Here is a 27,189-nt window from a genome sequence, read left to right on the forward strand (position 1 = left end):
ATCTCCGGGACGGGCCGCTTTCGTTGGTGTGCGTTTGTCTCCGGTGGTTAATACAGTGTCCGGCGCTTAAAAAATGTTTATTAACTGTTGGAGGCGATTCAACGATGAAATGCTAGGCAACACCGCCTACAGAATCGGCAGCCCGCGAGCTGTGGGAGCCGTGGAGCCTCCAGGGCACTAGGGGGCGGCCGGCCGCTCGCTCGCGCATGCGCCGGCCTCTCTGCCCGCCCCCCCCCCCCGCGCCTCGGTGTCAACCGGAGGGAAGACGTGGACACGGAAGTGGCTGGCGGCGGCAGTGACGGAGGCGGGGCCGGGGCCGCGGGCTGAGCGGCTGTGGGCGCTGCGTCCCGGACGGAGGGCCTCGGGCGGCTGAGGCTGTGCCAGCCACGCGGACTCCCGTCCGTTAAACGGCCTTGGCGCGGATCCTAGCGGAGCGCCCGGGCGCGTGCCCGCCGCCGGAAGCCGCCCCTTCCCCTCGCGCGCCCCCGCCGCCCCCCTCTCCTCCCTCCCAGAGCCATGGCCAAGAGCGGAGGCAAGGGGTCCGGCCTGCGGGATAAGCTGGACGGCAACGAGCTGGACCTGAGCCTCAGCGACCTCACCGAGGTGCCCGTCAAGGAGCTGGTCAGTGTGGGCACCGCCCCGGCCGCGAGGGGAGCGGGGGCTGCGGACGGGTCACCCCGCGGTGGGGGGATGGGCCCGCGCGGCGCACACTTCCTCGTCCGGACGCCCCGCGAGTCCCGGGCTCCGCCTTCCGGGGTTGCGCCGTGACCTCGGTGGAGGGGGTCCCGCTGCCCCTGCGGGGCTGGGTGTGGCCCCCGTGACCTCTGGGCACTGGGACTGGAGGGGCCCTGGGGGGTCAGGATGAGGAATTCTGAGCCCTGGGGGGCAGGGGCCGGTATTCACCCTCCACGACCCAGGTTCGGATCCGGCCTGGCTCTGCCACTTGTTAGCCTGCAAGTCATTCTGGGCCTGCTTTTCTATATCAGTAGACTGAGTGGATTAAGACTATCTAGTGGGTAGAACAAATTAAAAAAAAAAGAAACCAAAAAAAAAAAGACTAGATAATCCCTAGAGTTCCTTCCAGCGGTAATAGTCTGCAGTTTTTTTGATTCCTATTAGGGGTAGGTTGGCTTAAATTAAATATCCAATCTTTGGTCTTAACAAAAGGAGAGATCATTCCCTTTTCATCCCAAAACCCGATGGAGTTGGGTCTGCAGGGGTTAATACTGGTAAATTGGTAATGGCAGGGAGAAGGGGTGGGGTCATAAACATGAAATGATAAAAATACATCTTTATTTTCATGGAATTTAGTGTTTTCTTTAATTTTAAGTTTTGGAAAAAAGTCAAAAACTCCTGCCCTAGCTGGAAGAAGGGATGTTCTGAAGACTTATTTTTTTTTTAGATTTTTGCAAGGCAATGGGGTTAAGTGGCTTGCCCATGGCCACACAGCCAGGTAATTATTAAGTGTCTGAGGCTGGATTTGAACTCAGGTACTCCTGATTTCAGGGCCCGTGCTCTATCCACTGAACCACCTAGCCACGCCTGTTCCAAAGACTTTTAAAGATATATCCAACTTTGTACTGAAGCCCTAAGTTCAATTCTATTATCAGAGTTTTTCTTTGCCCTATAAGTCAACACTTTCCTCTTTGTTTCCTTAAGAAACTGAAGGCTGGCCTCAGTTTATTCCCTTTTTGAGTCCTCTCAGCATTTCATTCTAGTATTGTGCTTTCTAACCTAACCCAACTGCTCTACTCCAGGAGATACTCCTTTAGCAAACATTTCACCAAGTATAGTAGCCTCTGACCAAATATGGATTTTACACTTCTCCTCTGCTCCTTTTCTAGGCTGCTCTTCCAAAGGCCACAGTACTGGATCTCTCCTGCAACAAACTGTCTTCATTACCGGTAAGATCAACAAAGGACTCTGGTTCTCCTTGGAACACCAGGTGGGGGGGTGGGGGGGGCAGGGGCAACAGAAGCAGGTAACTTTTGCTACAGGCTGGGGGATTCACCACGAGCATGAATTCCTAGGAGAGCTAATGGCTCCAGTCAACTATGTAGAGACTAGTAGTTTTAGGAGAAAGGATTGATGAGGACAGAGATTCTATGATATATGCTGTTGGGGATATGAACAAAATATCTTTTCTGTCTTCATGGAATTTATAGTCTAGTGAGGAAAAATAAGATAAAAATTACCTCATGATGATAGTACAGGTATAATCAGAAAGCTGTATAGTGCTATGGAAGCTTGGAGAAAGGAAAAATTACTTCTGGCTTGGGTGATGTGGATTAAATGAATTGAATGAAAAACATTTATTAAATGTTTACTATATTTAAGACATTGTTTAAGTCTGGGTTGCTGCAAATTGAGTGAAAAAAGTCTCATGGTTCTTAGGGTGCAGTGGCAAAGCAGATGGCAAATGCCTCTTTAATGTCATTTACACTGATAACATCATTTTGAGGACTGAGGAGGTAGAATTCAAACTACATCTTACTTGGTGACCAGGTGGATACTTGAGCTAGAGTAAACAGCACATACATAAAAAGTAGGAGTCAAAGGTCATGTTTAGGAGAAAGATTAGTTTTGTTGGTGGTGGAGAGTATATGTACGCCTCTATGTGTAGTGGGTATGTATGTATGTAGAAGAATCTCAAAGGACCCCAATATTCATATAGTTATTTCTGGCAGTAGGGGTAAAGGCAGTGGGGCCAGCAGAGTGACTCTCTAGATAACTTATCTCATCAAAGCTACCAATTTGAGAATGGGAACAGATTACTGGGTCCTCTTTCTGAGCAGATCCAGCAGAAGCCTTTAGTCAAAGCCATTCTTGGAAACTGAGTAGAAACCAAGAGGAGTGGGGGTATTAAGTCATGAAAGCTAAGAAGCATACTGAAGAGGCAGGTTCCAAGCAGTCATATCTAAAGATAGCAAAGAAGCTCTCAAAAGCATGGTGTTTCACATCTACTGTGTTTGAATAGTCATATTGGGAGTTTCTGAGCAGTATTGTTTAAGTTTTTAAAGGTGCATTATGTAGGTGTCTGGGGAAAAAAACAGGCACAAATCAAGGGGTCTTAAACATTAGGGTGAGTATACAGTAGTCACAGATGATTTTTTGAGTAGTTGTTTTTTGACTAGGATTTTGCTTTTGGAAGAGTTGAAATAGGCTAGTTATAGTCCTGAAGTAATTATCACACCTGAACTAGAATGATGACCATGGTAATTAATGAATGGACAGAAGAGAACTTGTGAAGGTAAAAACACCAGGATTCAGTGATTACAGGTGGCAGATGAAGCAGGAGTCAAAAATGACAGGTTTTTAGTCTTTCAGAGATGGTGGTGCCAGTAGTAAATAGTGAAGGGTTGAAGAGAAGCAGGTTTTGCAGGGGCATAAATGAATTCCAGAAAGAGAGCCTTGTCAAAGAATGGCTTAGGCTGTGGTTGTGGGGTGGGTTTTTTTGTTTGTTTTTGTGTCGTTAAGACTTGGGGATAAGAGATTGAGTGGATAAAGCTCCAGATTAGGAGATAAAAACCTGGGGTTTAGTCCTTACTTTTCTACAGTGTGGGCAAGTCACTCATTCTCTTTTTGCCTCAGATTATCCCTTTGCAAAGTGAGGAAAATATTTCATGCCTCACATCACTGAGGAGAATGGAAACAATTTTGTGAATCGCTTTGAGTTCCTAGGAAGAAGGGTATTTTAGAAACATCATGCTTCCTTGGTGGGGACAGGAAAGGATTATTGGGCCTTGGACTCATCTCTGTGGCCACTAGCTCATCAGCTGCCCAAGTAAGAAACTATAATTTGAGACTAACCACTTTTGTCATCACATCCAGTCTGTTACCAATTCCTGTTGCTTTGTCCTTCACAACTCCCAAATCTGCCATTTACCTTTGTCCATCCCTATAAGTGTTAGTTCAGGTCCTGGTCAATTGCCAGATTCATCATCACATTTAGCACTGACCTGGTTGTTGCTTTCTAAAAAAATTAAGTGAGCATTTATTAAACATCTTCTGCATACTTCATCCTAACCCTGTATATTAACCTTGTACTGAGTGGGGGAAAAGGAGGAGGAAGCTATTTTAAAAACGTGGTCTTTGCCTTCAAGACAAAATCTAGCTAGGTTGGGAGATAGGGCATATACATAAGAGAACAGAATAAGGCAGTGTCTAGAAATGAGTTGAAATGATAAAATTTAGTGTTAGTGGGACTACAAGGAAATACTACATGACACCAATGTTGTCACAGTGGAGTGTCACAAATATTTTTGGAGATTAGGCTGATAGTGTATATACAGCATTTAAGTTTTATCCTAAATATATAAGGTATAGTCAAAAAAGGACTTAATTTGTGTTTTAAAAATAATTTTTTTGTTGGTAATAGGCAAAAATATCTACAATTGGAGAATAGCTGACAGCTCTCTCACTTCCCATTGTCTGACAGTCTTTCTTAAGATTCCATGATAACTGCTCATTCTATCACAAATCAGGATCAAGGTTCTCACAAGAATATTCAGTAGTAGAATCAGCAGATGCCAGGACTTGGACAGCACTTTAAAAATCAGAGAGGGGAACTGAAGCCCAACCCTTTAAATGTGTGGGGAATTTCACCAGGAAACATTCTTGTAAGAAGTGAATAGGCCATCAAAAGTACTGATTGTGCCTTAGGAGAAACCTCAGATTATAGGATGATAATCATTGAAATCACTTCAGTTTTCCTTTGAGCCTTTTACAGGGTGGCAGGGTCTGCATGTGAGTGTATATATACACACACACACTAATATATCATGCATATACATACATACTTATACTTACTCTGAAGTTAAACTCAGTAATTTTATTACCTGAATACATTTTCCTGTGCTTAAATTCCTCATGAATCAAAATTTCTCAGAGTCCATTCTTTTAAGTTTTTGCAAGGCAATGGGGTTAAGTGGCTTGCCCAAGGCCACACAGCTAGTTAATTAAGTGTCTGAGGCCGGGTTTGAACTCCGGTACTCCTGACTCTAGGGCCAGTGCACTCTGCACTGTACCACCTAGCCACCCCTCAGAGTCCATTCTTGAAGAATCTATCTTTCATGAGCACTTTCTTGTTTCCTACCACCTTCCTCAAATTGACTCTGCTCTCTACCTCCGAAATACTTTATATCGTTTTACTTAAACCTTTCTTATACTAAACAGATTTGAAGGTAGGAATTATTTAAGATTTTTAAAAATATGAACATCAGGGGCAGCAGTGGATAGAGCACCGGCCCTGGAATCAGGAGTACCTGAGTTCAAATCCGGCCTCAGACACTTAATGATTACCTAGCTGTGTGGCCTTGAGCAAGCCACTTAACCCTATTTGCCTTGTAAAAAAAAATATGAACATCAGTACATGAAATTTTTAAAAAGTTTGTTAAATTTAATGCCTAGTAACAAAAAAAATCCTTTGTGTGTTCCTTTTGAATTTTCAATGTAATTTAAAAAATGTTTTATTGATGCTCGCTTTTTTTGGCACTTCAGTCACATTCACTAACTTATAGGATTGAGTTTAGTTTTTCTATGCCCTGCTCGACCTCTTGCAGTAGGTGTTTGATTATTTGAGTCAAATTTGTTAAGCTTTTGAAATTCTTTCTCTTCAGAAAGCAGTTCTTCTGAGCTCCCCCTTCTTTGCATGTTTTGGTCTCTTGCAACTCTCTTCCTTGTTTAAATGCCTGCCTTTTGGGTTATTTATGCTTTGATGTAAATGCCTAGAGAAGGAGTGAGGGATAATGTTTGATGTGCTATTAAAATCATAATAGCTGACACTTAAGAGTGCTATCAGCTTTATAAATAACTTTTCTTGATGTTCACAATATATCTATGAAATAGACACCATAGAACTGTAATTATTTTATACATGGAAAAAGAATCCTGGTGAGATTAGATTACTTGCTCAGGGCTATACAGATAATAGATGTCAGGGGCCAGATTTGAACTCAAATTTCTCCCAACTCCATGTTCATGTTTCTTTCCCTTTATACTGTTTTACCTTTAAGGACGATGATGTAATTTTTGTTGACAATATGTTTGGGGTCTTGACTAGCGCTACCTGTCATCAAAGACTAAGTGTTCTTCTAAATGCTTTTGGAATTGAATAGAATTCTCTTTGGTTTGGATTCTAGTCTGATTTCTGTGGATTAACACACCTGGTGAAACTAGATTTGAGTAAAAATCGCCTGCAGCAGCTGCCTGCTGACTTTGGCCGACTGGTCAACCTGCAGCACCTGGATCTCCTCAACAATAGGCTTGTCACCCTGCCTGTCAGCTTTGCTCAGCTTAAGGTAACAGTACTCCATAAGATCAAATACTGGCTAACAAGTCTTGCATACTGTGTGTTATATCTGAAAAGGTTTATGGTAGAGTTTTCTCCACTGAAGAGGGAATTGCATTGCATAACTGCTTAGTCAGTGAGAATCTAAATTATTTTCTCTATGTTTATTTGTTTATGTTTTTTATGTTTATTTACTTTGGATGAACATTTTTGTGGATTCTGGCTTAATTTCCCTTTTCTCCACTTTAGAACTTGAAATGGCTGGACCTGAAGGATAATCCTCTAGATCCTGTCCTGGCCAAAGTAGCTGGTGATTGCTTGGATGAGAAGCAGTGTAAGCAGAGTGCTATCAGGGTAAGGATATGGACTCTGTATTTCATCCACGTGTTCCTTGAATCCTTCCAATTTTTCCACTTAAAACTTTTTTGGTTAAAGGAACATCCCAACCATAACATAGCCTTGTTCAAATTTATAGCACTTTGCAGGCCTTAAAGCAAAATATAAATGATAGCTCTTATTTATGATGAGTATACTAGGAGATAACATGTTCTGCCTTTACTAATAGAGAAATAAAAGTATACCACTGTGACTATCTGCCTGTCAACACAGGACATGCCAGCATCTAGGATCAAAACACTGTAGACTTCTCATCTCTGTGTGTGTATGTATGTGTGGGGCTGGATTTGAACTCAAGTACTCCTGACTCCAGGGCCGGTGCTCTATCCACTGTGCCACCTAGCTGTCCCCTAGACTTCTCATCTCTAAAACTTTAGTTACTGTACTAGATTTCTAACTCACTACTTGGATAGACTTACTGTGGTCTACACCACTTCTTTGATTTTGTAATGATATGGTAGGAAAATATCTACCTTTCTATGTGAACTAAGTCCACATTTCCTAGTGATGGTTTAAATTTCATCATTTCTGTTCATTATCTATTGTGAATTTCTATGCTGTAGTTGTAACTGCCAAGTCTTTTAAATAGCAGGCTATCTTTTAAAATAAGATATTATCTTGTTTCTCTTGGCATTAAATATGTACTTTTGGATATTCTGTAAGTGGTTACTATACGACTATATACATACATATGCATATAATATATAAATTATATACTATAAAAAGGACTTTTTAGGACCTCCCAGTTCCTTCTCTAGATTGTACATGTCTTAATAGCAGGAACTGAGTCGGGGGTAATAAGTTTAGCCTCTAGAGTGGAGAGTTCCACAGAACTTGAACTCACTTCCACTGACAGACTTGACTTTTCTCCAGGTCTGCCTGGGAAACAAAACACCTGTTGTTTGATTAGCCAACTCATGCATTGAGACATATTTGAGAACAGTGAGTTTCAGTTCTGTTTCTTGTAGTGTAGTACTCTGCAAACTCTTTTACCCCTGGAATGAAGGGGCCACTCAACTGTGCCTGATTTTACTGTGTTTGGCTAGACTATGGAGATGTCAGGACCCCAAGTTATTTGAAATGCATTTGAAAATAAGTGTCCAGTGTTGTGCTTATCTTGGTAAGGTGAAAGATCATACCCAGGTATGGCAGCAAAATATGGATATGTTCATTGCATCTTAATATTTTGACAGTTCAGATTTTTACTACCTTTGTTTCATATGGACAGTATCTTAAGTATCTTCTATGGGCTTTGAATGGCTTTTATTGTTGCTTTCAAATTTTATTGTTCTGCTTAACTGGAGCTGGTAAAAGAGTTTGAGATAGGGAGTAAAATGGAGTTATGATTCTTGCTCCTTTGACCATAGCTCTCCCAGCTTTTTTAATACTACTTTAACGAATTAATCAAGCATCTTGTCCAGCCCTGATTAGTTAAGGTACAAGGTCAGGAGTTAAATTTTCTACAAACTCTCAAAAGCCTGAATATGGTATAAAGGAACCCAGAACTTTGAAAATGCTACTTTTTCATTCCTTGAGACTCAGCTACTTTGAATTAGTGTATTACTAATAAGAATTAGTGTTCCTTTTTGGGGGGTAGCAGAACATTGGAAATAAAAGAGCTTATCAATTGTTGGATAATGTATAAATAAATTGTGACCTAAGAATGTAAGGAAGTATTATGTGCCATTAGAAATAACAAATATGAATCTAGAGAAGTATGGGACTTAGGTGAACTGGTGCAGTGAGTTACATGTAAAATAGAAAAACAGTTTATACAAGGACTATATCACAGTGCAAATAGAACAAATGAAATGATGCTTTATAATGGTAATGTCTAAGCTTGGCCCAAGGAAAGAGTTGAGAAAATGTACTTCCTGCCCTTCATCATAAGAGGTAGGGCACCATACTCTGTGTCATCATGGTCGGTATGTTCAAACTGCTTTTTTTCACATGTAAATCCTATAGTACTGATTCTTGTCTTTGCAGGTACTGCAGCACATGAAAGTTGTCCAGGCTGATCAAGAGCGAGAGAAACAGAGGCGACTGGAGGCTGAGCGAGGTCAGTACCCATTATTTTTGAATGAAAAAACATGTATTAAATGCTTGTTATGTAGCAGTCAGTATGTGAATGCTAGGGAACATCTTTGTGTGCATATTATGCATGTCATCAAGCTTAGATTTTTAGCAGGGAAGATAACATATAGAGAGTTGGGAAGGTGGGGGAAGCATTGGATGGTGGCAGCATGGATATGATAATAAGGTCTAAGTAGATGAGATATAAACCTGAGTATGGTCTAGAGTCTTGGGTTAGTCACCAGTCCCCTGGGTTGGGCCTTGGGGCTAGAGTTCCAAAGATGAATAGATAAACTTTTCTTGGGATTCTGGGATTTTCCTATGGATTCTGAACATTTTTGATTTTTAAGACTCCTTCTTCCAGACTCTTGTCTTCAAGGCAACTTAGTCAATAGAGCATAATTAACTGTTCCTTATTGGTAGGACCTTCTGTTTCTGGGGTGGCTGGGTTTTAGGTAAAGATTGAAAGATAAAGGCTTCCGTGGGCCACTTTGGAATTTAAACACTATTGTTTCTGTGGGGAAATGTTATGTATTCCGGGGAGCCAACTTAAAAATAAATTTGAACCATGATCTGTTCATGGTTTGTGGCATGTGTTTTGAAATATTTTGTTAGCCCCTCAAGGTGTTAATGTAGACTAGAACTGTAGCCCAAAATAAGTATTATCAAATTTAACTGTTCCTTAACTTTATAAATCACTACATCAGAGTTAAGGACAGCACCCCATATAGCCTCTCTTTAATCCTAAATAGATTTATTTTCTTAGTCTCAACAGACTTTGTATATTTCTCATCCATTCTTCAATTTAGGAAAACTGCCACTCTCCAGAGTTCTAATTTTCTTGTTAGAGGCTGTCTGGCCTTTCAGCTTAGATGTTAAGTCATCTTTTATCTGTGTAAGGGTTAGTATCTAGACTTTATTTTGCATGTATCCCTTCTATATATAATATACTAATATTTCGATTTCATTCCTAGGCCATCTGCTATTGAGATTAGGAATGCCTTGATGAAAATTTAGCAGTCAAGAATTAAATCCTGAAAAAGATAGGGAGGCAAGGCAGTCTTTTTATCTTATGAACTGCCTCCATGACACAAAGGGAAAGAATACTGGATTTATCCAGTCTTTGCATTCAGAATGTATTTATGAGACTGAAAGAGAAATCTACCTCATGGGAAATGAATTGAGATGGGTTTGTGGGAAGAACAGTATTCTAATTATAGATTGAGGAGTGGAAGGGGGACCTCAGGTCATGTGGTTCAATCATCACAGTTGACAGATGTAAAAAAGGCTTCAAGGTTGTGACTCGATAATAAGCATAAAAATGGTTTACCTGGAATATCAAAATGTGCGCTGTTTCCGTTATGGTAATATAGGGGAAAGTAAATATTTCTTGCATTCTTAGAAATAGAGAAAAAACGTGAGGCCAAGCAACGGGCCAAGGAAGCCCAAGAACGAGAAGTGAGAAAGAAGGAGAAAGCAGAGGAGAAGGAACGCCGGAGAAAGGAATATGATGCAGTCAAAGCAGCTAATAAGAAGGAACAAGAGAAAAAACCCAAGAAGGAGACACATCAGCCTACAAGTAGGTTATCACAACTTTCTGGTGAATGTGACAGCTGAGAATGGTCTTATGTGTTCTGTAGCAGGAATCAGTAAGCCTGAAAACTATTCAGCTGATATAATGTGAATTGAAGTTTGGAAACACTGGTAAAGGTCTGTGCTTTAGGAAATAACATTTTCTGTATGGTGATCCAGACCAAGATGTCCAAATTCTGAGTTAGTCTATGACTTGGTATATTATTAATAGATCATGTGGAAGAACATTCATCATCAAGATTATGTTACCCTGTTACATAAACAGTTCCACTTTAGATTCTTTCCAAGAAACAATCTTTAGTACTTCCCTTATATAGAACTGGGTTAGTTATCCTTATTTAAAAAGTGGTATGGGAGCAGCTAGGTGGCACAGTGGATAAAGCACTGGCCCTGGAGTCAGGATCTGAATTCAAAACCTGCCTCAGACATTTAATAATTACCTAGCTGTGTGACCTTGGGCAAGTCCCCTAATCCCATTACCTTGCAACGCCCCCCCCCCCCCCAAAAAAAAAGGTGGTATGGATAGACTAGCAGAATGTGATTTGGTACATTTTTGAACAGTGTGGGGAGGATCTATTCATTAGCCCTTTTTGTCTAATATGCCCTTGTCATTCCAGAGACCAAGTCTGGTTCCCGCTCTGTGAAGTCTCGCCCTCAAAAGCAGTCCTGGTCCTGGGCTTTCTTAAAGCTACTGCTGATGGTGCTCCTCACTGTCACAGGAATTGTAGTTGCCTGTCAGGTGACAGATCTACAGTGGCAGCCTTTCTGCATCAATGTGAACACCATCTATGAGAATGTTATCCACGGGCTTCGAAGCCATGAAATCCTGCAGCGAGTCCTACAGCCAAACTCTCAGCAATAAGTGTGTTGTCAGCATTGGCTGCCTCATGGTCTGTGGAGCCAGGATTCCTATGGAATTGTGTTCTGCCAGACACCACTTTTTATAGCATTGGACCTACTTATCACTACCAACTGGCAATCAATTGGTACCTGAGACACTCATTTTTATGTCCTAGGAGAACCAAGGAATTTGCCTCTGTTCCTTATGCAAGATTCTGTTTCCTGTAGATTTAGAAAATGGGAAGGGGTTGGGGGTGGGGAGGAACAGTAGTCTGCATGCCCTAAAGGAATAAGCTAGAGGGGAGGGCACGAACATTCCCCTTTTCTAATCCAGGTAGCCAAAGCTATGTAAAGGTGAGGCATATTTTTACTAAATGATCAGCTGTCTCCACATTTATATTTTTCTATGTCACAAATCTATTCACTCATAACTTCCTGAGCCAGGATCTCAAAACAAAAACCAGATCAGGAGTCAACAAATGCAAAACTCACTGTCCAGATAAAATGCCTATTTTCTTATATCTCAGACACTAAAGAAATTTGGTAACCACAGAAATAATGGATTTTTTAAAAAGCTGGATTAGACCTTAATGACCATTTAGTTCAACCCCCTGATTTTACAGTGGCTTAATTATTGCAGCCAGCTGTGTCAAATCTGGGGTTGAAACTTTTCAGCACGTCCATACAAACTCAGGAGGCTAGATAGAATATGGCCTAGCCTATTAGCACTGAAGACATTTCCTTTGGTTTATCAGGGACAACCTTGAACTCATTTTCCAGTAAGTACAGGCCTTTTATAGTTCATGTAGACTTGCATTCCTGCCATTTCCAGTAAAATTAAGACTGCCTGAAGGTCCTAAGCATAGGGAGATCCCCATGTCATTAAAAGGAAACCCTTTTTTGCTCTGGTGTGACTAAGGGCTGTTTTCTGCAGCACATGTCATTCTTAGTTCAAATATACAAGTTCAGTTCCTTGCCTCTTAATCAGCACAAGATTGAATATACATTAGCAATACTGTGCAAAATTAAAATTCTATAAGCTAGCTAGCCAGCCAGCTTAAGCTAGTTTCAATATGGGGGTTAATTTTGCTTTAGGTCTTTTTCTCAGGGAGAAAGGAATTATTGCCCCTTAATGATGCTTATTCACTGGAAAAACTGACAAAAACAAAAACACTGCTCTCCTGGGATAGCAGAGGGGAAGACTAGGAACTCCAGGGACAACGGAACTGCCGGCCTGTGAAGGTTGTCCTAGCATTGAAAAATGAATTTTTTTGGTTTCTGTTTTCACTATTTCTATTTGAAACACATTATAAGTGTTCATAGAAATGACTGTTATCTTCCTTTTATTTTCCCTTTAGGCACTGGGACCATTTCTAGAATTACTTTATTGTATAAGCACATAACTATTCTAAGTACACAGACCAGTCATCCCCACCCACCCAGATAGGGACTACCATTTAGTGTTGTTGTTAAAGATGTGAGGAGACTGGTTATAGTTATAGTGAGCAAGCCCATCAATAAGTCCACCAAGAGCTTTCTTTCTCCATTTCAGTCACAATTGTTAGAATTTCCTAAACTTTATAATGGACTTTTTAAGGTTTTTGTAATTATTAAATAAGTGTCTTGTGGGATATCTTTGATCCATTTGCATGTAGATCTATAACTTTTTGCCTAATTTGTTGGGTAGGGAAGAATTCCAAAAATTGACGATGAGGGGATGAGTTGTCACGTTGGCTTTCAGGAAGGGGAATGCTCCCACTTATTCCTGCAAAAGAATATTCAAGTACTTTTAACCATTGGTTAAGAGTCATTCTGAGCCATCCAGAGAGAGGTCTGGCTGAAAAGTAGTCATCTGAAAGTAGATGCGCCTAGAAAGCTCTGGTCCAACTCGACGAGATGTAGCTGTTACACCTTCCCCTCGTCGCACCTGGATGTCTGCAAGCAAATTGTGACATTCTTGCTCAGATGAACATTGTTGGTATGCCTAAAAAACAGATGTTTAATGAATTAGTCCTTCCCTCACTGGCTGAGAGCTGCAGCTTGTTTTTTGGTGGGAAAGTAGCTTTGTTCTCCACAGCAAACTGGTTTTGCTGACTTACAACTTTTATAGCCATCATCCCATTTTACAAATGAGGTTCTGTGCTATTAACAAGGTCACATGGCTGAAAGTCACTACTATTTAAGATCCTAACTTATTTGGTAAAGTGAAGAATTTCATCTGTGAGGCGAGGTAGAAGGTAAAGTTGCCAACAACATGATATCCAACTTGATAGTGCACTGTAGCTGGCTTACCTGTAGCAGGAGCCGAGGTGAGGGATAGGCAGTTACAATTGCACTGGCGATCTCTAAGCTAACTCGGTTTAGCTGTTGAATTTGCCTCTTCCAGACCAGTGCGAGTCCCTTACCAGAGCAATCCACCTTCACTCCTCCAGCCCAATCGCTCGCCAGACAGAAGGAAAAATTAGTACAATCCCGAGATCTCCTGCAGGTTAACCCAAATGAACACAACTCATGGGAACAATATTCTAAAATGTCATCTAACCTAACCCCCAAATGGCAACTAAGTCAACCCTAGCTGAGCTCATCTCCAAAGAGCTCCATCCCCAGCAGAGGATAAACAGTATTGTGCTTATCTTAGACCTGCTGGCACACCAAATAGAGGTAAAATCACATCAGAATACACTCCACACTTGTAGCCATTGAGTTACATTTTAATTGTGATGTAATGCATGCTGCTTAATATAAATGGGCACTGACTTTAAAGTCTTTTTAAAGAGATTTTAATTTTATTGCAGTTTGATTACTGAACCTTTAATAACTGCCTCCTGGAAAATCTAGTCCAGTCTTCCCCCAACAGATCAAAAGAATCTACCTGGAACTTATTGACTTGAGATTTTCTCTCCAATAAACTCCCTCAATAGAAGTATTGTTCCTCTGGTATATGGTGAGTCTCAAACAAAGGAGGGAATTTTTATGGGTAAGCTTACAAATAAGAACTCCAGAACTGTTAGGTCAGCCTGGATAATATCACTTCTAAGCTTACCAGAGCCAGGATCATGAAAAAGGAATGTTTTCTCTGACCACAAGATTATAATCGACAAGGACCAGGAATGAAGTTTGTTTTTACTATCACTCACTTGAAGGGTGCCTCAGCCACAGCTTTGGTGAACATACAGATGAAGTCTGCCAGCTCCTTCCAGCTCTTTAGGATTCTAATCTGGGCTTCTGTGTGAAGCTGCAACTCTACCAAAGCCTAGGAAGCATAATAGCAATGATAAAAATTTGGGACACAAATACAAACCCAGTGTAGGTCAGCCTAATCTGTCACTCAGAGATCCCCATTACTTAACCTTCAAAGCTCTAGATCCTCAACTAACTAAATTTCAGTAGCAAAAACTTAATGTCACATATCCTTAGCAATGAAAATAAAATGCAATCAAATGTGCCTACTTGGTATGTCGCCATTGCTTAGGAAAGAAGTAACTACTTACCATTTCTATTTCTACTCTGGACAACATGGGAGTAAACTCTCTGTTCTCCTTTGATCCCCTATGATTTGCCTTCCCTTTGGCTTGATCTTTATTTACTGTAACTCCCTGTTTTTGCCGCCTCTGACGTTTTGGAGTGCTAGAAGGAAAAGAAATGAGTATAGCAGTTCTGTACCAGAGATGCAGCACATTAATTACTGATGTATTTTAGTCAGAATCCCAGCTCTCTGGGCCTTTATAACTTTTTTTTACCGCAAATACACACCTAAAACATTTTTCGAGTTCCACGACTGCCAATGACACAGTTTTCCCTAATGTCCTTGCTGTGACCCAAGTTACAAAGCTCTGCAGAGTTTCCTTCCCTTCAGATTTGTCCTATGTAAGAGTTAGAAGATGGTAATTACTATAATTGCAAGGATTATTTCAGTTGCTTCTACAATTTTATTGCTTTCAGTCTGCCAACCTGCTTTGAGTTGTAGATCATGGTCATAAACTCCTTTTCCTGGAGCAAGACCAGAATGATTGGCTCTTCAGTCAAGTTTCCCTCTCCAATCTGTGAAGAGGAATAGAGGACGATATGAATCAACAGGTGGTGGGGAAGAAGTGGAATGTTTATGCAAGTTTCTGGGAGAGGCCTCACCCAGCAGAAAATTTATTAGGACTTTACATCGAATTAATCTAAATATAAGCCATACATTTTCCTTAAGTGTGATTGCTCTAAACAGCACAGTGTGCATCTGTACTTTCACTAATGGATATGCTTAAGCCTTTGTGGTCTTATGCAAAAGGAAGAGTCACTTAAACACATCTACCCTCACACTCACAGAGCCCAGGCTACTGGTTCCACAAAAAATAGGGGAGATACAGCTTTTGTTTGAATGCTCCAGGGAACTGTCTACATCTCTGCCAAGTTCTTTAGAGCTCAGATCTCCAGGCAAAGGCCTTTCTGGCCTGAATCCCCAAGAGACCCCCTTTAAAGTGTTTCCACTTCTGTGATAGGGTTTCTAGCCTCTGCAATGGAGTGAACAGCTGTCTTGGAAATAGAATGAGAGGAATGAGGATGATCCATGCTATTTTCCTAGCATACTGAAATTCTAAAATCCTAGTATTTTGTTTCTAACACAAGGTTGTGATGGGAAGTCACTATTTTTTCCTTTGAAGTGAGATTTCTGCTTAGAAACTTTACTGGTTGTAAGATCTGAGAACCAGGCCATACATGGAAGTTGATTTTTAGGGTTACAATGACTTGGTACTGCCTGGAATCAGATCTGGATAAGATGCTGATTCTGGAACATCTGAATGGGGAGCTTCTGGGAGCTATTTCAGATGAATAGATTGAGGGAAGACACATTTACTACTCCCACAAGGCTAAATTTTTTTTTTGCCCCAGTTAATGGAAGTCCCAGATTTATAACTTCATTTCACTACTTAAGGAAAGCACGAAGTACTATTTTTTAATGGATTTTTACATGTACTTTATTCATTTTTTGTTGTCATAATAGAATATGGAAACACTGGATTGGCTGTGAAATGAAATACTGAGTTGGTTGGACAAAAGAAATTTCCCACATAGAAAATCCCATGTTCCCTATAATTAGAACAATCCTTATAATTAGAACAATATTCCATTTTCTTTTCCCTAACCTGACTTTTGAATTTGGTAGCAAGTATAAGTAAATTTGCTGAGTCACAAAATTATAGGGGAAAGGGTTATTTTGCATATTAAGCAAAGGATAGCTTTTATATAGCTTAGGAAGCCTCCTATCTTCAGTCACTGGAGTAGAGTGCCACCTGGTGGACAAATTACTGGTTAACTGACAGCCTGCTTTTCTATATGTAAGAAAGCAAAGGAATGAGCCAGGTGTGGATCGGTGAAGCTAAAGCAAACCTACATCTAATACATAAAGAAAGGTGTATGGAGCAGCAATTCTTATGCTATAAGAGGTTCAATGATGAACATTTTTACCTGGTCATATTCTCATCCCAATGACTGGATTCCTGTAGATCATCATTATTCAAACCACATTCCCACCTCCTGATTCCTTATTCCCATCCTCCTCAGTTCTCCCACTCCAAAGTTTCATTGTGACTTTACCCAACTCTTCCACTGTGTCCTCTGGAATACTTTTTCCACAAACAACAAACTTCCCACCATCTTAAATCTTTTCCTCTCTCCTTCCATCCATCTAGCTTTTACTGAAAGCTGGCTCCGCCCTAATGATATAGTCTCCCTAGGCACCCTTCACTCATTCTCCTTTATGACGATCAAGCCTCCCTCCATCACTTGGTAATGTCTCTTTCTTTGAGGTTCATACTATTCATATATTCTAGAGACCTCAAAGCAGGTCACTTCAATTCTCAATGCATTCAAAGCCTAGTTTACAATTTCTTTCTCCTTCTCAATTTCTGCCCTCATACTGGGGGCTTCAACATATATACACTGATTCTCCTTCAAATATCCTAACGTTCAGTTCCTCAACCTATTAACCTCCCATGAGCTACTCCTCCAGCCCATTTCAGAAAAGAAAAAAATGATCATTCTTTTCATCTTGCCATGACCTAAATATGTACCACTTCAATGTTTAAAGATTCTGAAAGTTCCCTAGCTGATCAAATCTTCTGGCTTTTCTTTCACCTCTCCCTCTGTCTTTCCTTACATAACCCCTATTCTTTATCCACACTTTGATCTTCAACCCCTCCCTGGCCTATCTCCCCAGCACTGGCCACTCTCTTTTCTCTCCATTTCTTGATGAACCAAATCCACTCTTCACTGTCCACCTCAAATCTTGAGTTTCCTTGTCATATCTCTGATAATGCCTAGTCAAGCTTTACTAGATTATTTCCACCATTCTTCACTTTTGCAACCTCGCAAAAGCTGCTGAATGAAGGTGGAGAAAATCACACAACTGTTCTGACTGGGTCCACTACAATTTATGTTACACAATCTGAACTGGATCCTCATTGCTACTAGGCAACCTTACCATGCCTCCCTCATTGACTTATTATCCCACTCTTCACATTGGCTCTTTTAAACCTTTTCCTCCCTCAGAACTCCAATGACTTTCTTTTCCCCTTCTCTCAACTGAGGACCTTGCCTCCTATTTTACTGAAAAAAGATCATTAGCCACAGGCTCCCTCTTCCTCATCCCCTATCATTCAGAAGCCTTCTGGGACTCTTCTCTTTCACTTCATCTCACATGATAAAGTGCCCTTACTCCTTACTAAGGCTAACACCTTTCTACTTTTTAATCGCTCCCATTTCATCCTATCATTTCCTCTGCCCCGCTTCATTTGTTTTCAATCTCTCTCTCTCTCTCTCTCTCTCTCTCTCTCTCTCTCTCTCTCTCTCTGTGCTGGGCTTATTCTCTACTGCCTACAAACAGGACCATGTTCCTCTCAACCAAAAAAAAAAAATCTTCTCTTTAGCTTGCCATCCCTGCTATTGTCCTATGTCTCTCCTGCCCTTGTAGCTAAATTCCTCAAAAAAGTCATCTACAATAGATGACCCCTCTGTTACTGACTTCTCTGACTTCCTCTAACTCTCAAGTAAAATAATACCTTCTACAACAAGCCTTCCCTAACTGCTCTATATCCCATTTCTTTCCTTCTTTTTATTATTTCCTCTTTATCCTGTATATAGATTGCTTTGGACAGATTTGTTTGCATGTTATCTTCCCTATAAGCTCCTTGAGGGCAAGTACTATGTTTTGCTTCTTTTTTGTATTTGCTGTGTGCCTGGCACACCATAGGCATTTAATAAATGTTTATTGATTCACTGATCAAAGAGTCTGGACCTGTGATTTCATTGGTTTAGGCAAATCCAGCCAGTAAACAACTTTCAGCATCTAAAAAATATTTTTAATTACATTCTTAGAGCATTGTCAGAGAAACTGAGAGATTAAGGAGTTAAGTGATATTCCCCAGGTCCTAAAGGCAATGTCAGAGGTGAGATAAGGTCTACCCATTCTTAGGTGAGCTATCTTCTCTACCTCTCTGAAAGAGCAGAGGAAGGGAAAGAGAGAACAGGAGGCTTGATGGACCCAGAACCAGAGAAATAACGTGAGAGACAGGTTATCTAGAGCAAGGGTCTCCAGGAAGAATACAAAATCTTTGGAAAGGCCTTTACCTGAGTGAGGCTGGCTCTCCTCTTCCAAGTGATGCTACATGGAACGGTCTGTGCCTCAATTGCACAGTGACATTCCATAGCTTGCAGAGCACTGAGGACCTGACCACCACCATCAAGTTGTAAGAGAGCTGCAGCAAATTACAAAGTGCATTGTCAAGGTAGGGTCAGAAGAGTAGGGAATTCAATGTGAAGCTAAGAAAAGGCAGAAGTACCTGGATCTAATACAGCTGTGATGTGTTTCAGACACTCCTCTGGCTTCTGTGCTTTTAGCATACTGGCCAGGGCTTTCTTCCTCTCTCTCTCTTGCTGTCTCTGCTCAGTTTCCTTCTGTTTTCTTTGGGTCTGTAGAGCATCCCGACAGTTTCTTCTCTTTTCTTTCTGAGTGTATTTGGATCTCTTTTGGGGAGGAGAGAGCACTGAACTTTCCCCTGTGGCTGACAAATTTCTAATCTGGACAGGAAGAACAGATGGGTAGGCTGGAACATGACCAGGTGGCTCATCTTCAATAATATCTCTGTCATTCTTTGAAGTATCATTTATTGAAGAAGGATTAGAGAGAACAAGGGCCTTTGGAAAGGGTTGTTCTTCCCATTCACCTGCTTTTCCTTCATTATGCTGATATTTAGTATGGGAACTTGAGTCCTGATGGCTTGATTCTTGTGCTTTAGAAAAACTATTTGTTATTCTGCATTGAAGTCTCTGTACTAAGGGAATAAGCTCCTCTTCCTCTTCACTCTCACTACTTAGTACAGTAATTGGCTCTTTTGGGGAAACAGTTCTGGCTGCCTCTTGGACAGCTGGCAACTCTTCCAATCCTGGAGATGAAGAAGAACACTCAGCATCTGAGCTTCTGACCACAACAGCTTGGCTGCTCTCTGTTAAAGATAGCTTCTGTTTCAGAAAGGTAAATGATGGCAACTCCTCAGAGTCACTCTCACTTGATTCCAGTGGCAGCTTCTTCAGACTCATCATTAAAAGGCTGTCAAGCTGTATTCCCTGCAAAGAGACCAGTGTGAGGACAATACAGAAAGTAGTCCCCTACTCATTCACCCATGAGTCAGATCAATAACAGGTCCCACATACAACTCTATATTCAACACAGCACTTCCCTCCCAACCAACCTGTGAAAGCAGACAATACTAGTAATATTACCCTCATTTTACAGATAAAGAAATTGAGACTCAGAGGATTGAAGTAACTTTTGCCTACATTCACATAGATTGTAAATGGCAAAATCAGGACATCCAAGCTTTCTGGATGTAATTCCACTAAGCCAAATGAAAATTTTCTAATCATGGATGGTATTGGAATCTACAATTTAATGAGAAAGGATCAGAAAGATACCTTCCCAATGTAGACTTTTTTCTCTTTTTATTATTATTATTATTAGGTTTTTTTTTAGGTTTTTGCAAGGCAATAGGGTTAAGTGGCTTGCCCAAGGCCACATAGCTAGGTAATTATTAAGTGCCTGAGACTGGATTTGAACTCAGGTTCTCCTGACTCCAGGGCCTGTGGTACACTTTTTTCTAAACTAGTGGCACCCGGGGAGGATCAAAGTGGAAGGCTTAAAAAATGAAATAATGTGGTATAGTAGAATGAACACAGAACACAGAATTTTTGGCTCTATTACTGCCTCCATCACCTCTGAGGGACAGATTACTCTAGAAGTGAACCAATATTTTCAAAAGCCTCATTCCCTTTAAAGGCAGATAATGATGCACCCCTGCTCTCCTTCTTCCCACCCCTGGCTACTAGTGCTATCTTCCTAATGTGTCTGGAAATAACTGTGCTTCCTTCCTCCTCTGCCCATGTCTATGCCAATGCCTATGACAACATTCCCTTCCCTATTTTATATTCAGGACAACTGTCATTCTCTCTGTTTCCAACTCTAAACACTTCATCTCTTGAGGTCAGGCCTTATGCCTGGGGTCTCTCACTTGCCTGGAATCCCTCCTTCTATCTCAGGGTCCTTCCTTTAAAATGCTGTTCATGTACCATCTTTTCCAAGGCTCTGGTTCTAGAGCTTGTGTCCTCTCTCCTAAGTGACCCTGTACTTACAAGAGATACATTGTATCTCTATGGCTCATTGGTATTTAATAACAATAATGTTGCAAGTATCCAGAATGCTCTTGCTGTCTTCTGGGTTAAAATGTAAGCTCCTCCTGGGCGGGGCTGGCTTTGTTCTTCCTACTTGGATGCCCAGCGCTGAGACCGGGTAGGCTGGTCCCAAGGAGATACTTCAAAAATGCCTGTTTTGCTGGTCCCATCTGCTCCACAGCGTTTCGTAGTAATGTCTATAGGTGAAAAAAAAATGGACCGAACTATACTTACTCATTTCTTAAAACTCATGCCTTTGATGAAATACCACCTTTTAATTCCTCGGGTTTTTTTTTTTTGTTATTTCAGTAAACAGACGCGTAACATAAAGAGAAAAAGTGCCAAACCACCAGGGGTGACAAGCTGCCTTAGAAATTCCACTTTGTGTTATGTGATGAGTGCACTGGTGTTCCCTGAATGGTGAAATCAATAGGAAACCGGGACACAAAAAATGAATAGAATAACGTATTTCGGGTGTTATTTGATCATCCATTTCAGAAGGAAAAAAAAAGACAGTTTAGGTTCTGCTTGTTCCGACAAAGGCCGCGGTGGTCACGTGACTGCTCTCCCTCATAAGGACGCTTGCTTACAGTGCGTAATAGAACGTCATCTAGTTTCGTGTAGCTCTTTTATTGTGCTTATTTGGGTATCAAATACATTTTGAATACTGAAAACGGCCATTAGGAGCTCCTCTCGCTGCCTTTTCCCACAGCCGAGCCTTGGGCCTCCGGCCACTCCTCGCGAGGCCTCTCCTTCCCCCCCCCCCACCTCCTGCGAGGGGAGCGGCGATCAGAACAGAACACCACACCTGCCCGCTCACCTGGAGGGGATATAGCAAGTCTGTAAGGCCCGCAGATTCAAAAGTTCTCAAGTCCCGCGAGATCCGGAAAGATCGTCATGGAAGCGGAAGCGGAAGCGGAACGGAAGCTTCTTTCGCGGCCCGCGGCGAGCGGACGGTAGCCATGGCAGCGTCGGCGCTGCTGGCCTCGGTGGCGCAGAAAACGGGCCTCGCCTTGGTGCGGGGAGCGGGTAACGGGCTTTGGCTTTTCCCCCTGGAGGAGGGGTGGACGGGGTTACTGTGGAGATCGTGCCCCGCGAGGGTCACGGCCGGCGCAAAGGAAGCCGGCAGTGATGCAGGCCCCGTCACGCTCGGGGAAGAGCGCGTTCCCAGCCCACGTCACTACCTGGGCGGGAACCGCTGCCCACGTGGCCCTCGTTTCTGAGGGAGGGCGGGGCTCGCGCAGTTGGGGGGAGGGGCGCTTTTCCGATTTGCTCTTTGGATGAGCTGTGTCGTGCACTGGCCAGGCCACGTGTGCAGTGTCCGTCCGCACCGGGGTCAACCGAGAGAAACCTTGCGTGGCAAGATCACAGGCCTCTAGTGGACAGAGCGCCCACTGTCTGGCCTTTTCAGCTTGCATCCTTAGAGCAGCGCCGGCGCTTTGCACGTAGTACTGTACTTCCAAGAGATACATTGTATCTCTATCGCTCTTTAGTATTTAATAGCGATAATGTTGTAAGGATCCAGAATGCTCTTGCTGTCTGCTCGGTTAAAATGTAAGCTCCTCCTGGGCTGGCTTTGTTCTAACTACTTGGGTGCCCAGCGCCTCAATATTCTGCGTTACATACAGAGTTTGGAGGAGGCGCAGATAATTATGTCTCCACACTTAGTGGATTCTCTAGTTACCAAATGAAATGCAAATAGTACAAGGTAAGAAATCCAGAAGGCAGCTCAAGTGGGATTCACCGAGGGTAACAAAGGAGGCTTCTTTAAGGGGATGTTATTTGAGTTCGGTTTCAAAAGTTAGGTTCAGTAAGTTTGGAATTTATTTTGTTTAAATGGAACTTCCATAATAAAGGCAGTTCCCAGTAAGGGCCTTCCTATGCGGTGCATATTGGCATTTTCATTCTACAACTTATAGCACCTAGAAGTTAAGGGACCTGGCCAGGCTTACACAGTCAATAAGCCTCAGAGGTAGAACTTGAATCCAGGTCTTTTCCTTACTACAAAAGTACAGCTCTCTACCTGTTACCTCGTGTCCCTAAGCTAAGGGAACATTATACTCCTAGGGACAAAACCTAAGGGAAAAGGGAGGGGGAGAGAGAGATTTTGTTTGTGTGTGTGTGTGTGTGTGTGTGTGTGTTTTGCTAAAGTTGGAGAGATAGGCTACTGTCAGATTGTCCCTGGATACTAAGCAAAACAGATTAAAGGATAGATATAGGGAGACGAATTGAGTTGTCATGGCATAACATAATATAAATTAAAATTTTTTCATAGAATTTAGAACTGGAGCTGTCTTACAAGTCTAGCATTCAATACAGAACTGCTTTGGGAAGTCAAGAATTCATTGTGCCTGGAAGTATTCCAGCAGAGATTTAGTGAGATGAGTTTTATAAAAGGCATTCCAACATGAGAGTAGAAGTTTAGACTAGACTTCTAAGCTCCTTTCTAGCTCTTAAGATTCCATAATTCTGCCTAACAGGAATTCTTTCTCTTGATGTCTCAGTGTGGTGCCTCTTCCTTTCATCCCTCCCTAGTAAATTTGTTTATCCCTGAAGCCTCATGGGTTCTGGTTACATAATGTATACCTCTGTTTTTGGAAACAGAGAACTCCAGGTTTAAACTTGCCTTAGCATCTGTATGACCTTGGATATATCATTTAAATTCTCTAGGTATTGTCTTCCACTGCAGAAGCAAGAAGTTGAATTAGGTGGTACAGTGGATAGAGCACTGGCCCTGGAGTCAAAAGGGCCTAAGTTCAAATCCAACCTCAGACACTTAATAATTACCTAGCTGTGTTACTTAACCCATTACCTTGCTAAAATAAAAATTCAAAATATCAATGAAAAACTTATTTTAAAAAAAGAAGTTGGATTAGATAATCTCTAAGGGGTATACAATCTGGGGTCCAAAAAAACTATTTTGATGACTATATTTCAATGTAATTGGGTTTTTTTGTAATGATGTGTTTTTTCCTCTGTTTAAAAATATTATTCTTAGATATTATTAATAGGCTTCATTAGGCCTCCAAAAGGAGTACTTGAAAGAAAAAAGAAGAACCTCTGATCTAGAGAGATTGCATATATCTAGAAAAGGGCCTTAGAGCCATGTAGCCCATCCCGTGTCTTAGACATGAGGAAACCAACGTCCAGAAAAGTCACCAAATCATAGATCTTAGAGGATCTTAGGGAATCTTAGAGACTTTCCCAGATTGACAAAAGGCATTCAGGACAAAAGGTTAAGAAGCACTGCTTCAAGGAAGAGTTTATCTTTTTTTTTTAAGAAAGATTTTGTTTATTTTGAGTTTTACAGTTTTTTCCCTATTCTTCCCTCACCCCACCCCCAAGAGTTTATTTCTTAAACCATGTTCTACTCAAAATGAAGCAAGGGTTCTCTGTTCTTTAACACAGGCTTTAAACCAAAACATAGTTTGAGAGAGCTTGGAGTTAGATCAGCCTAATTGCTACAAACTGGACCCTGTGACCTCTTCTAATTATTTTCTGTCATTAGACAACTTAGATCCTAAATAAAAGTCCCTACCTCATTAAGACTCTTAAAAACTTGGGCTCCTAAAGGGTTCCCAGATCTATCTGCAATTTAAATGACCCTTGGAGGCTACATATGTTTTGGCAAACATGGAAGTAGAGTTTACATGATGGTACATGAATAATCTATAGCAAATTGCTTGCTTTCTCAAAGAGGAGAGAAGGGAGGGAAAGAGAATTTAGAACTCAGAATTTTAAAAAAAATTAAAGTTAAAAGATGTTTTTAACATGTAATTGATGGGGGAAAAAGATTTCATATGTTCTAAATAATCAGTAACTCTAGAGACCCTGGGGTAATGATTATCAGCTTTTAGTACATGACATTCAAGGGTCTATAAGCAGGGTATCGCAAAATTTGCAGTCAAATCAAATCAATTTTGATAACATTTTTATTTTAAAAATAAATGTCAGGGGCACCCAGGTGGTGCAGTAGATAGAGCACTGGTCCTGGAGTCAGGAGGAATGAGCTCAAATGTGGCCTCAAACACTTAATAATTGCCCAGCTGTGTGACCTTGGGCAAGTGACTTAACCCCATTGCCTTAAATAAAAATAAAAATAAAATAAATCATATAATAGGAAATAGATATTCACCTAAAAGAACGCATTATTACTAATAAATAAAAATTTAAAAAATAAAAAATGTCAGCTTTCGGAATGGGAAGGGAGTCATAAAGTCAAGATAATAAACAAAGAGTGTTGCTATTCCAAAAAGATTAGGAATCTCTATATTAGGTGTTGGGAAAAGGAATGATCAGGAACCTAGCAGTTTGATATGGCCAGAAGCTCAAGATGATGTCTTCTTTATGCAAGGTTACTCTTTAACTTAAAAGCAGTTGATTTATTTTTTGTGTGTTGTAAGGTTTTCTAGACAGATGATCTACTGGAGCCAAAGTGGGTAGCTCTGTGGGTGTCCTGTTGGCTGAGTTGTATCTTTTCCCTTATTCTAAAATAGTCTGTGTCCTACCTTGACAGAGCTGGATGTACCCAGGGCACAGGGTGTTTATTTTCTTTTTCTTTCTGTTTATAGGCTCCCTCCAGTGTTTATACCCTAGACAATACAAGGAATAGGTTGTCTCCCATCCAGGAACAAGCCAAGGGCTTCAGGGCACTCCCTGAAAACTAACACATTTGGTGCCATTTCTGAATGTCCTAACAGACCACCCTCCTTCTACTGCTCCTTCTCAACACTGTAAATGGCTTCTTTGAGACAAGGTTTCTCAAGGGACAGTTGGTGTCTGGTTGCTCTCCCCCTGAATAACATTTCTTGTCATCTCTCTACAGTTCCTTCAGGACTGTCTCCCCCTCAGGTCTTGGCTGCCACCATTAGATATGCATCCAAGAAGACTGGAGGCAGCTCAAAAAATCTTGGTGGGAAGTCACCAGGCAAACACTACGGCATCAAGAAAATGGAAGGTCAGTGTGTGTTTCAGGGCGATCCCCTCTCCACTTGGCCCTCTGCTTTTCTAAAGAGTAATGGAGGAAGCCCCGTGCTGTGTGCTAGAATATGAGGGGCCTCTTGAGAGCCTGCCTTGGAATTGAGGAACCAAGAAAATTTGGGCAAGGCATGGGAACCAGTGCCATATGACTGGAGAAAGGGATTCCTCATGGGAGTGACCCCAAGTCACTTCAGCTTCTTTCCATTCTCCATAAATATCACTGTGTGGAAGGATCAGAAGCTGGTTTAAAGCATAGGGCTATGATGTCATTGTTCCTTAGGAATCTGTATTGATGCCCCTTGTAACTATTCATTTTTTTAGCTGGCCCAGTTTCAGGGACCCCTGCTGAAATTTCCTCTGTTTTAGGTCAATATGTTCATGCTGGCAACATCATTGGGACTCAGCGCCAGTTTCGCTGGCATCCAGGAGCTCATGTGAGTTGCCCTTTGACCCTTTCCTTTTATTCATAGGACTAGCTTTCCTTATTTGTGTTCAGAGTTTATCCCTGGTTAATTAGTATTCCTGTCCAAATCAGAGAATGAGCTAGGCTTAAGCAAAGATATTGTTGGAAGAGAAATTGTGTCTTTTGAGAGCTAGCAGCTTCTTAGAACTGTTTACTTTACAGTGCTCACTGTATGCATGTGTCACACTATTGGAGTCCTCCTTGTCCTTTGCATCACAGAATCAATGGCAAGGCAGTAGAAAACAAGTTCAGGAAATCAAAAAAGAACTCAAGATTGAACTATCTAATCCTCTAGTCTCTTCCCATCCCTATCCTATGGGCTGGTTCCAGTGAATAGGATCAGTTATTGAAGGAATTTCTTGAAGCCCCCAGGACTTTTCCATTTCCCTAGTTCTTCAGCTGATAAAGTTTTTGTGTGTTCCAGGTTGGACTGGGTAAGAACAAGTGTCTGTATGCCCTGGAAGAGGGCACTGTCCACTACACAAAGGATGTGTATGTGCCCAATCCCAGCAGCCCGGAAGGTGTAGACTTGGTCACCCAGCTGCCCAAGGGTGCTATACTCTATAAGACTTTTGTCCATGTTGTCCCAGCCAAGCCTGTAGGCACCTTCAAATTGGTGGCTATGCTCTAAGCCTCCTGGCCATGTGATTGGTTGAAAACTAGAGCCAGAGCCCCAGAAGATCAAGCTGGATGCTAAGGAATCAAGATGGAAACAGATCTCTCTGAGAGAATGGGTTTCATTGACTGTGATCACAGAAGGGACTATGTGAAGCAACCACTTAAGGAACAATGAGGGTAGACATCCCTGAGATCCAAAATAAAATAAGTTCAAACTTGAGTCATA

General features: G+C 41.5%; 3 protein-coding genes across 9 annotated transcripts; 2 read left to right on the forward strand and 1 right to left on the reverse strand.

The window, feature by feature from the left end:
• LRRC59 (leucine rich repeat containing 59) lies at positions 1 to 12,822 on the forward strand. Its single transcript, XM_074223766.1, has 7 exons — positions 1 to 621; positions 1,845 to 1,904; positions 6,141 to 6,299; positions 6,539 to 6,643; positions 8,672 to 8,744; positions 10,161 to 10,337; positions 10,969 to 12,822. Exons 1-7 carry the CDS (start codon positions 517 to 519, stop codon positions 11,211 to 11,213), a joined length of 924 nt encoding a protein of 307 aa, XP_074079867.1. The 5' UTR covers positions 1 to 516; the 3' UTR covers positions 11,214 to 12,822.
• EME1 (essential meiotic structure-specific endonuclease 1) lies at positions 9,929 to 22,082 on the reverse strand. Of its 5 annotated transcripts, none has more exons than XM_074223762.1 (10): positions 21,723 to 22,082; positions 20,864 to 21,099; positions 19,018 to 19,801; positions 18,806 to 18,933; positions 15,143 to 15,232; positions 14,945 to 15,054; positions 14,683 to 14,818; positions 14,329 to 14,444; positions 13,484 to 13,673; positions 9,929 to 13,175 (listed from the first exon to the last, which is right to left on the reverse strand). In XM_074223762.1, the coding sequence occupies exons 3-10, from the start codon at positions 19,775 to 19,777 to the stop codon at positions 12,999 to 13,001; spliced, it is 1,707 nt and encodes a 568-aa protein (XP_074079863.1). In that variant the 5' UTR covers positions 19,778 to 19,801; positions 20,864 to 21,099; positions 21,723 to 22,082; the 3' UTR covers positions 9,929 to 12,998. The 5 variants fall into 5 exon arrangements, with proteins under 5 accessions (XP_074079863.1, XP_074079864.1, XP_074079865.1 ...); XM_074223761.1 differs by having other exon boundaries at positions 9,930 to 13,175; positions 20,747 to 21,099; positions 21,723 to 22,081; XM_074223763.1 differs by lacking the exon at positions 20,864 to 21,099.
• Positions 21,824 to 27,183, forward strand: MRPL27 (mitochondrial ribosomal protein L27). Of its 3 annotated transcripts, none has more exons than XM_074223771.1 (4): positions 21,824 to 21,931; positions 25,728 to 25,859; positions 26,249 to 26,316; positions 26,770 to 27,183. In XM_074223771.1, exons 1-4 carry the CDS (start codon positions 21,865 to 21,867, stop codon positions 26,974 to 26,976), a joined length of 474 nt encoding a protein of 157 aa, XP_074079872.1. In that variant the 5' UTR covers positions 21,824 to 21,864; the 3' UTR covers positions 26,977 to 27,183. The 3 variants fall into 3 exon arrangements, with proteins under 3 accessions (XP_074079872.1, XP_074079869.1, XP_074079871.1); XM_074223768.1 differs by lacking the exon at positions 21,824 to 21,931 and adding an exon at positions 22,214 to 22,456; XM_074223770.1 differs by lacking the exon at positions 21,824 to 21,931 and adding an exon at positions 22,468 to 22,610.
• Positions 27,184 to 27,189: the final 6 nt, after the last annotated feature.

The sequence above is a fragment of the Macrotis lagotis genome, chromosome 2 (assembly GCF_037893015.1).
Source record: "Macrotis lagotis isolate mMagLag1 chromosome 2, bilby.v1.9.chrom.fasta, whole genome shotgun sequence".
Lineage (NCBI taxonomy): Eukaryota > Metazoa > Chordata > Mammalia > Peramelemorphia > Peramelidae > Macrotis > Macrotis lagotis.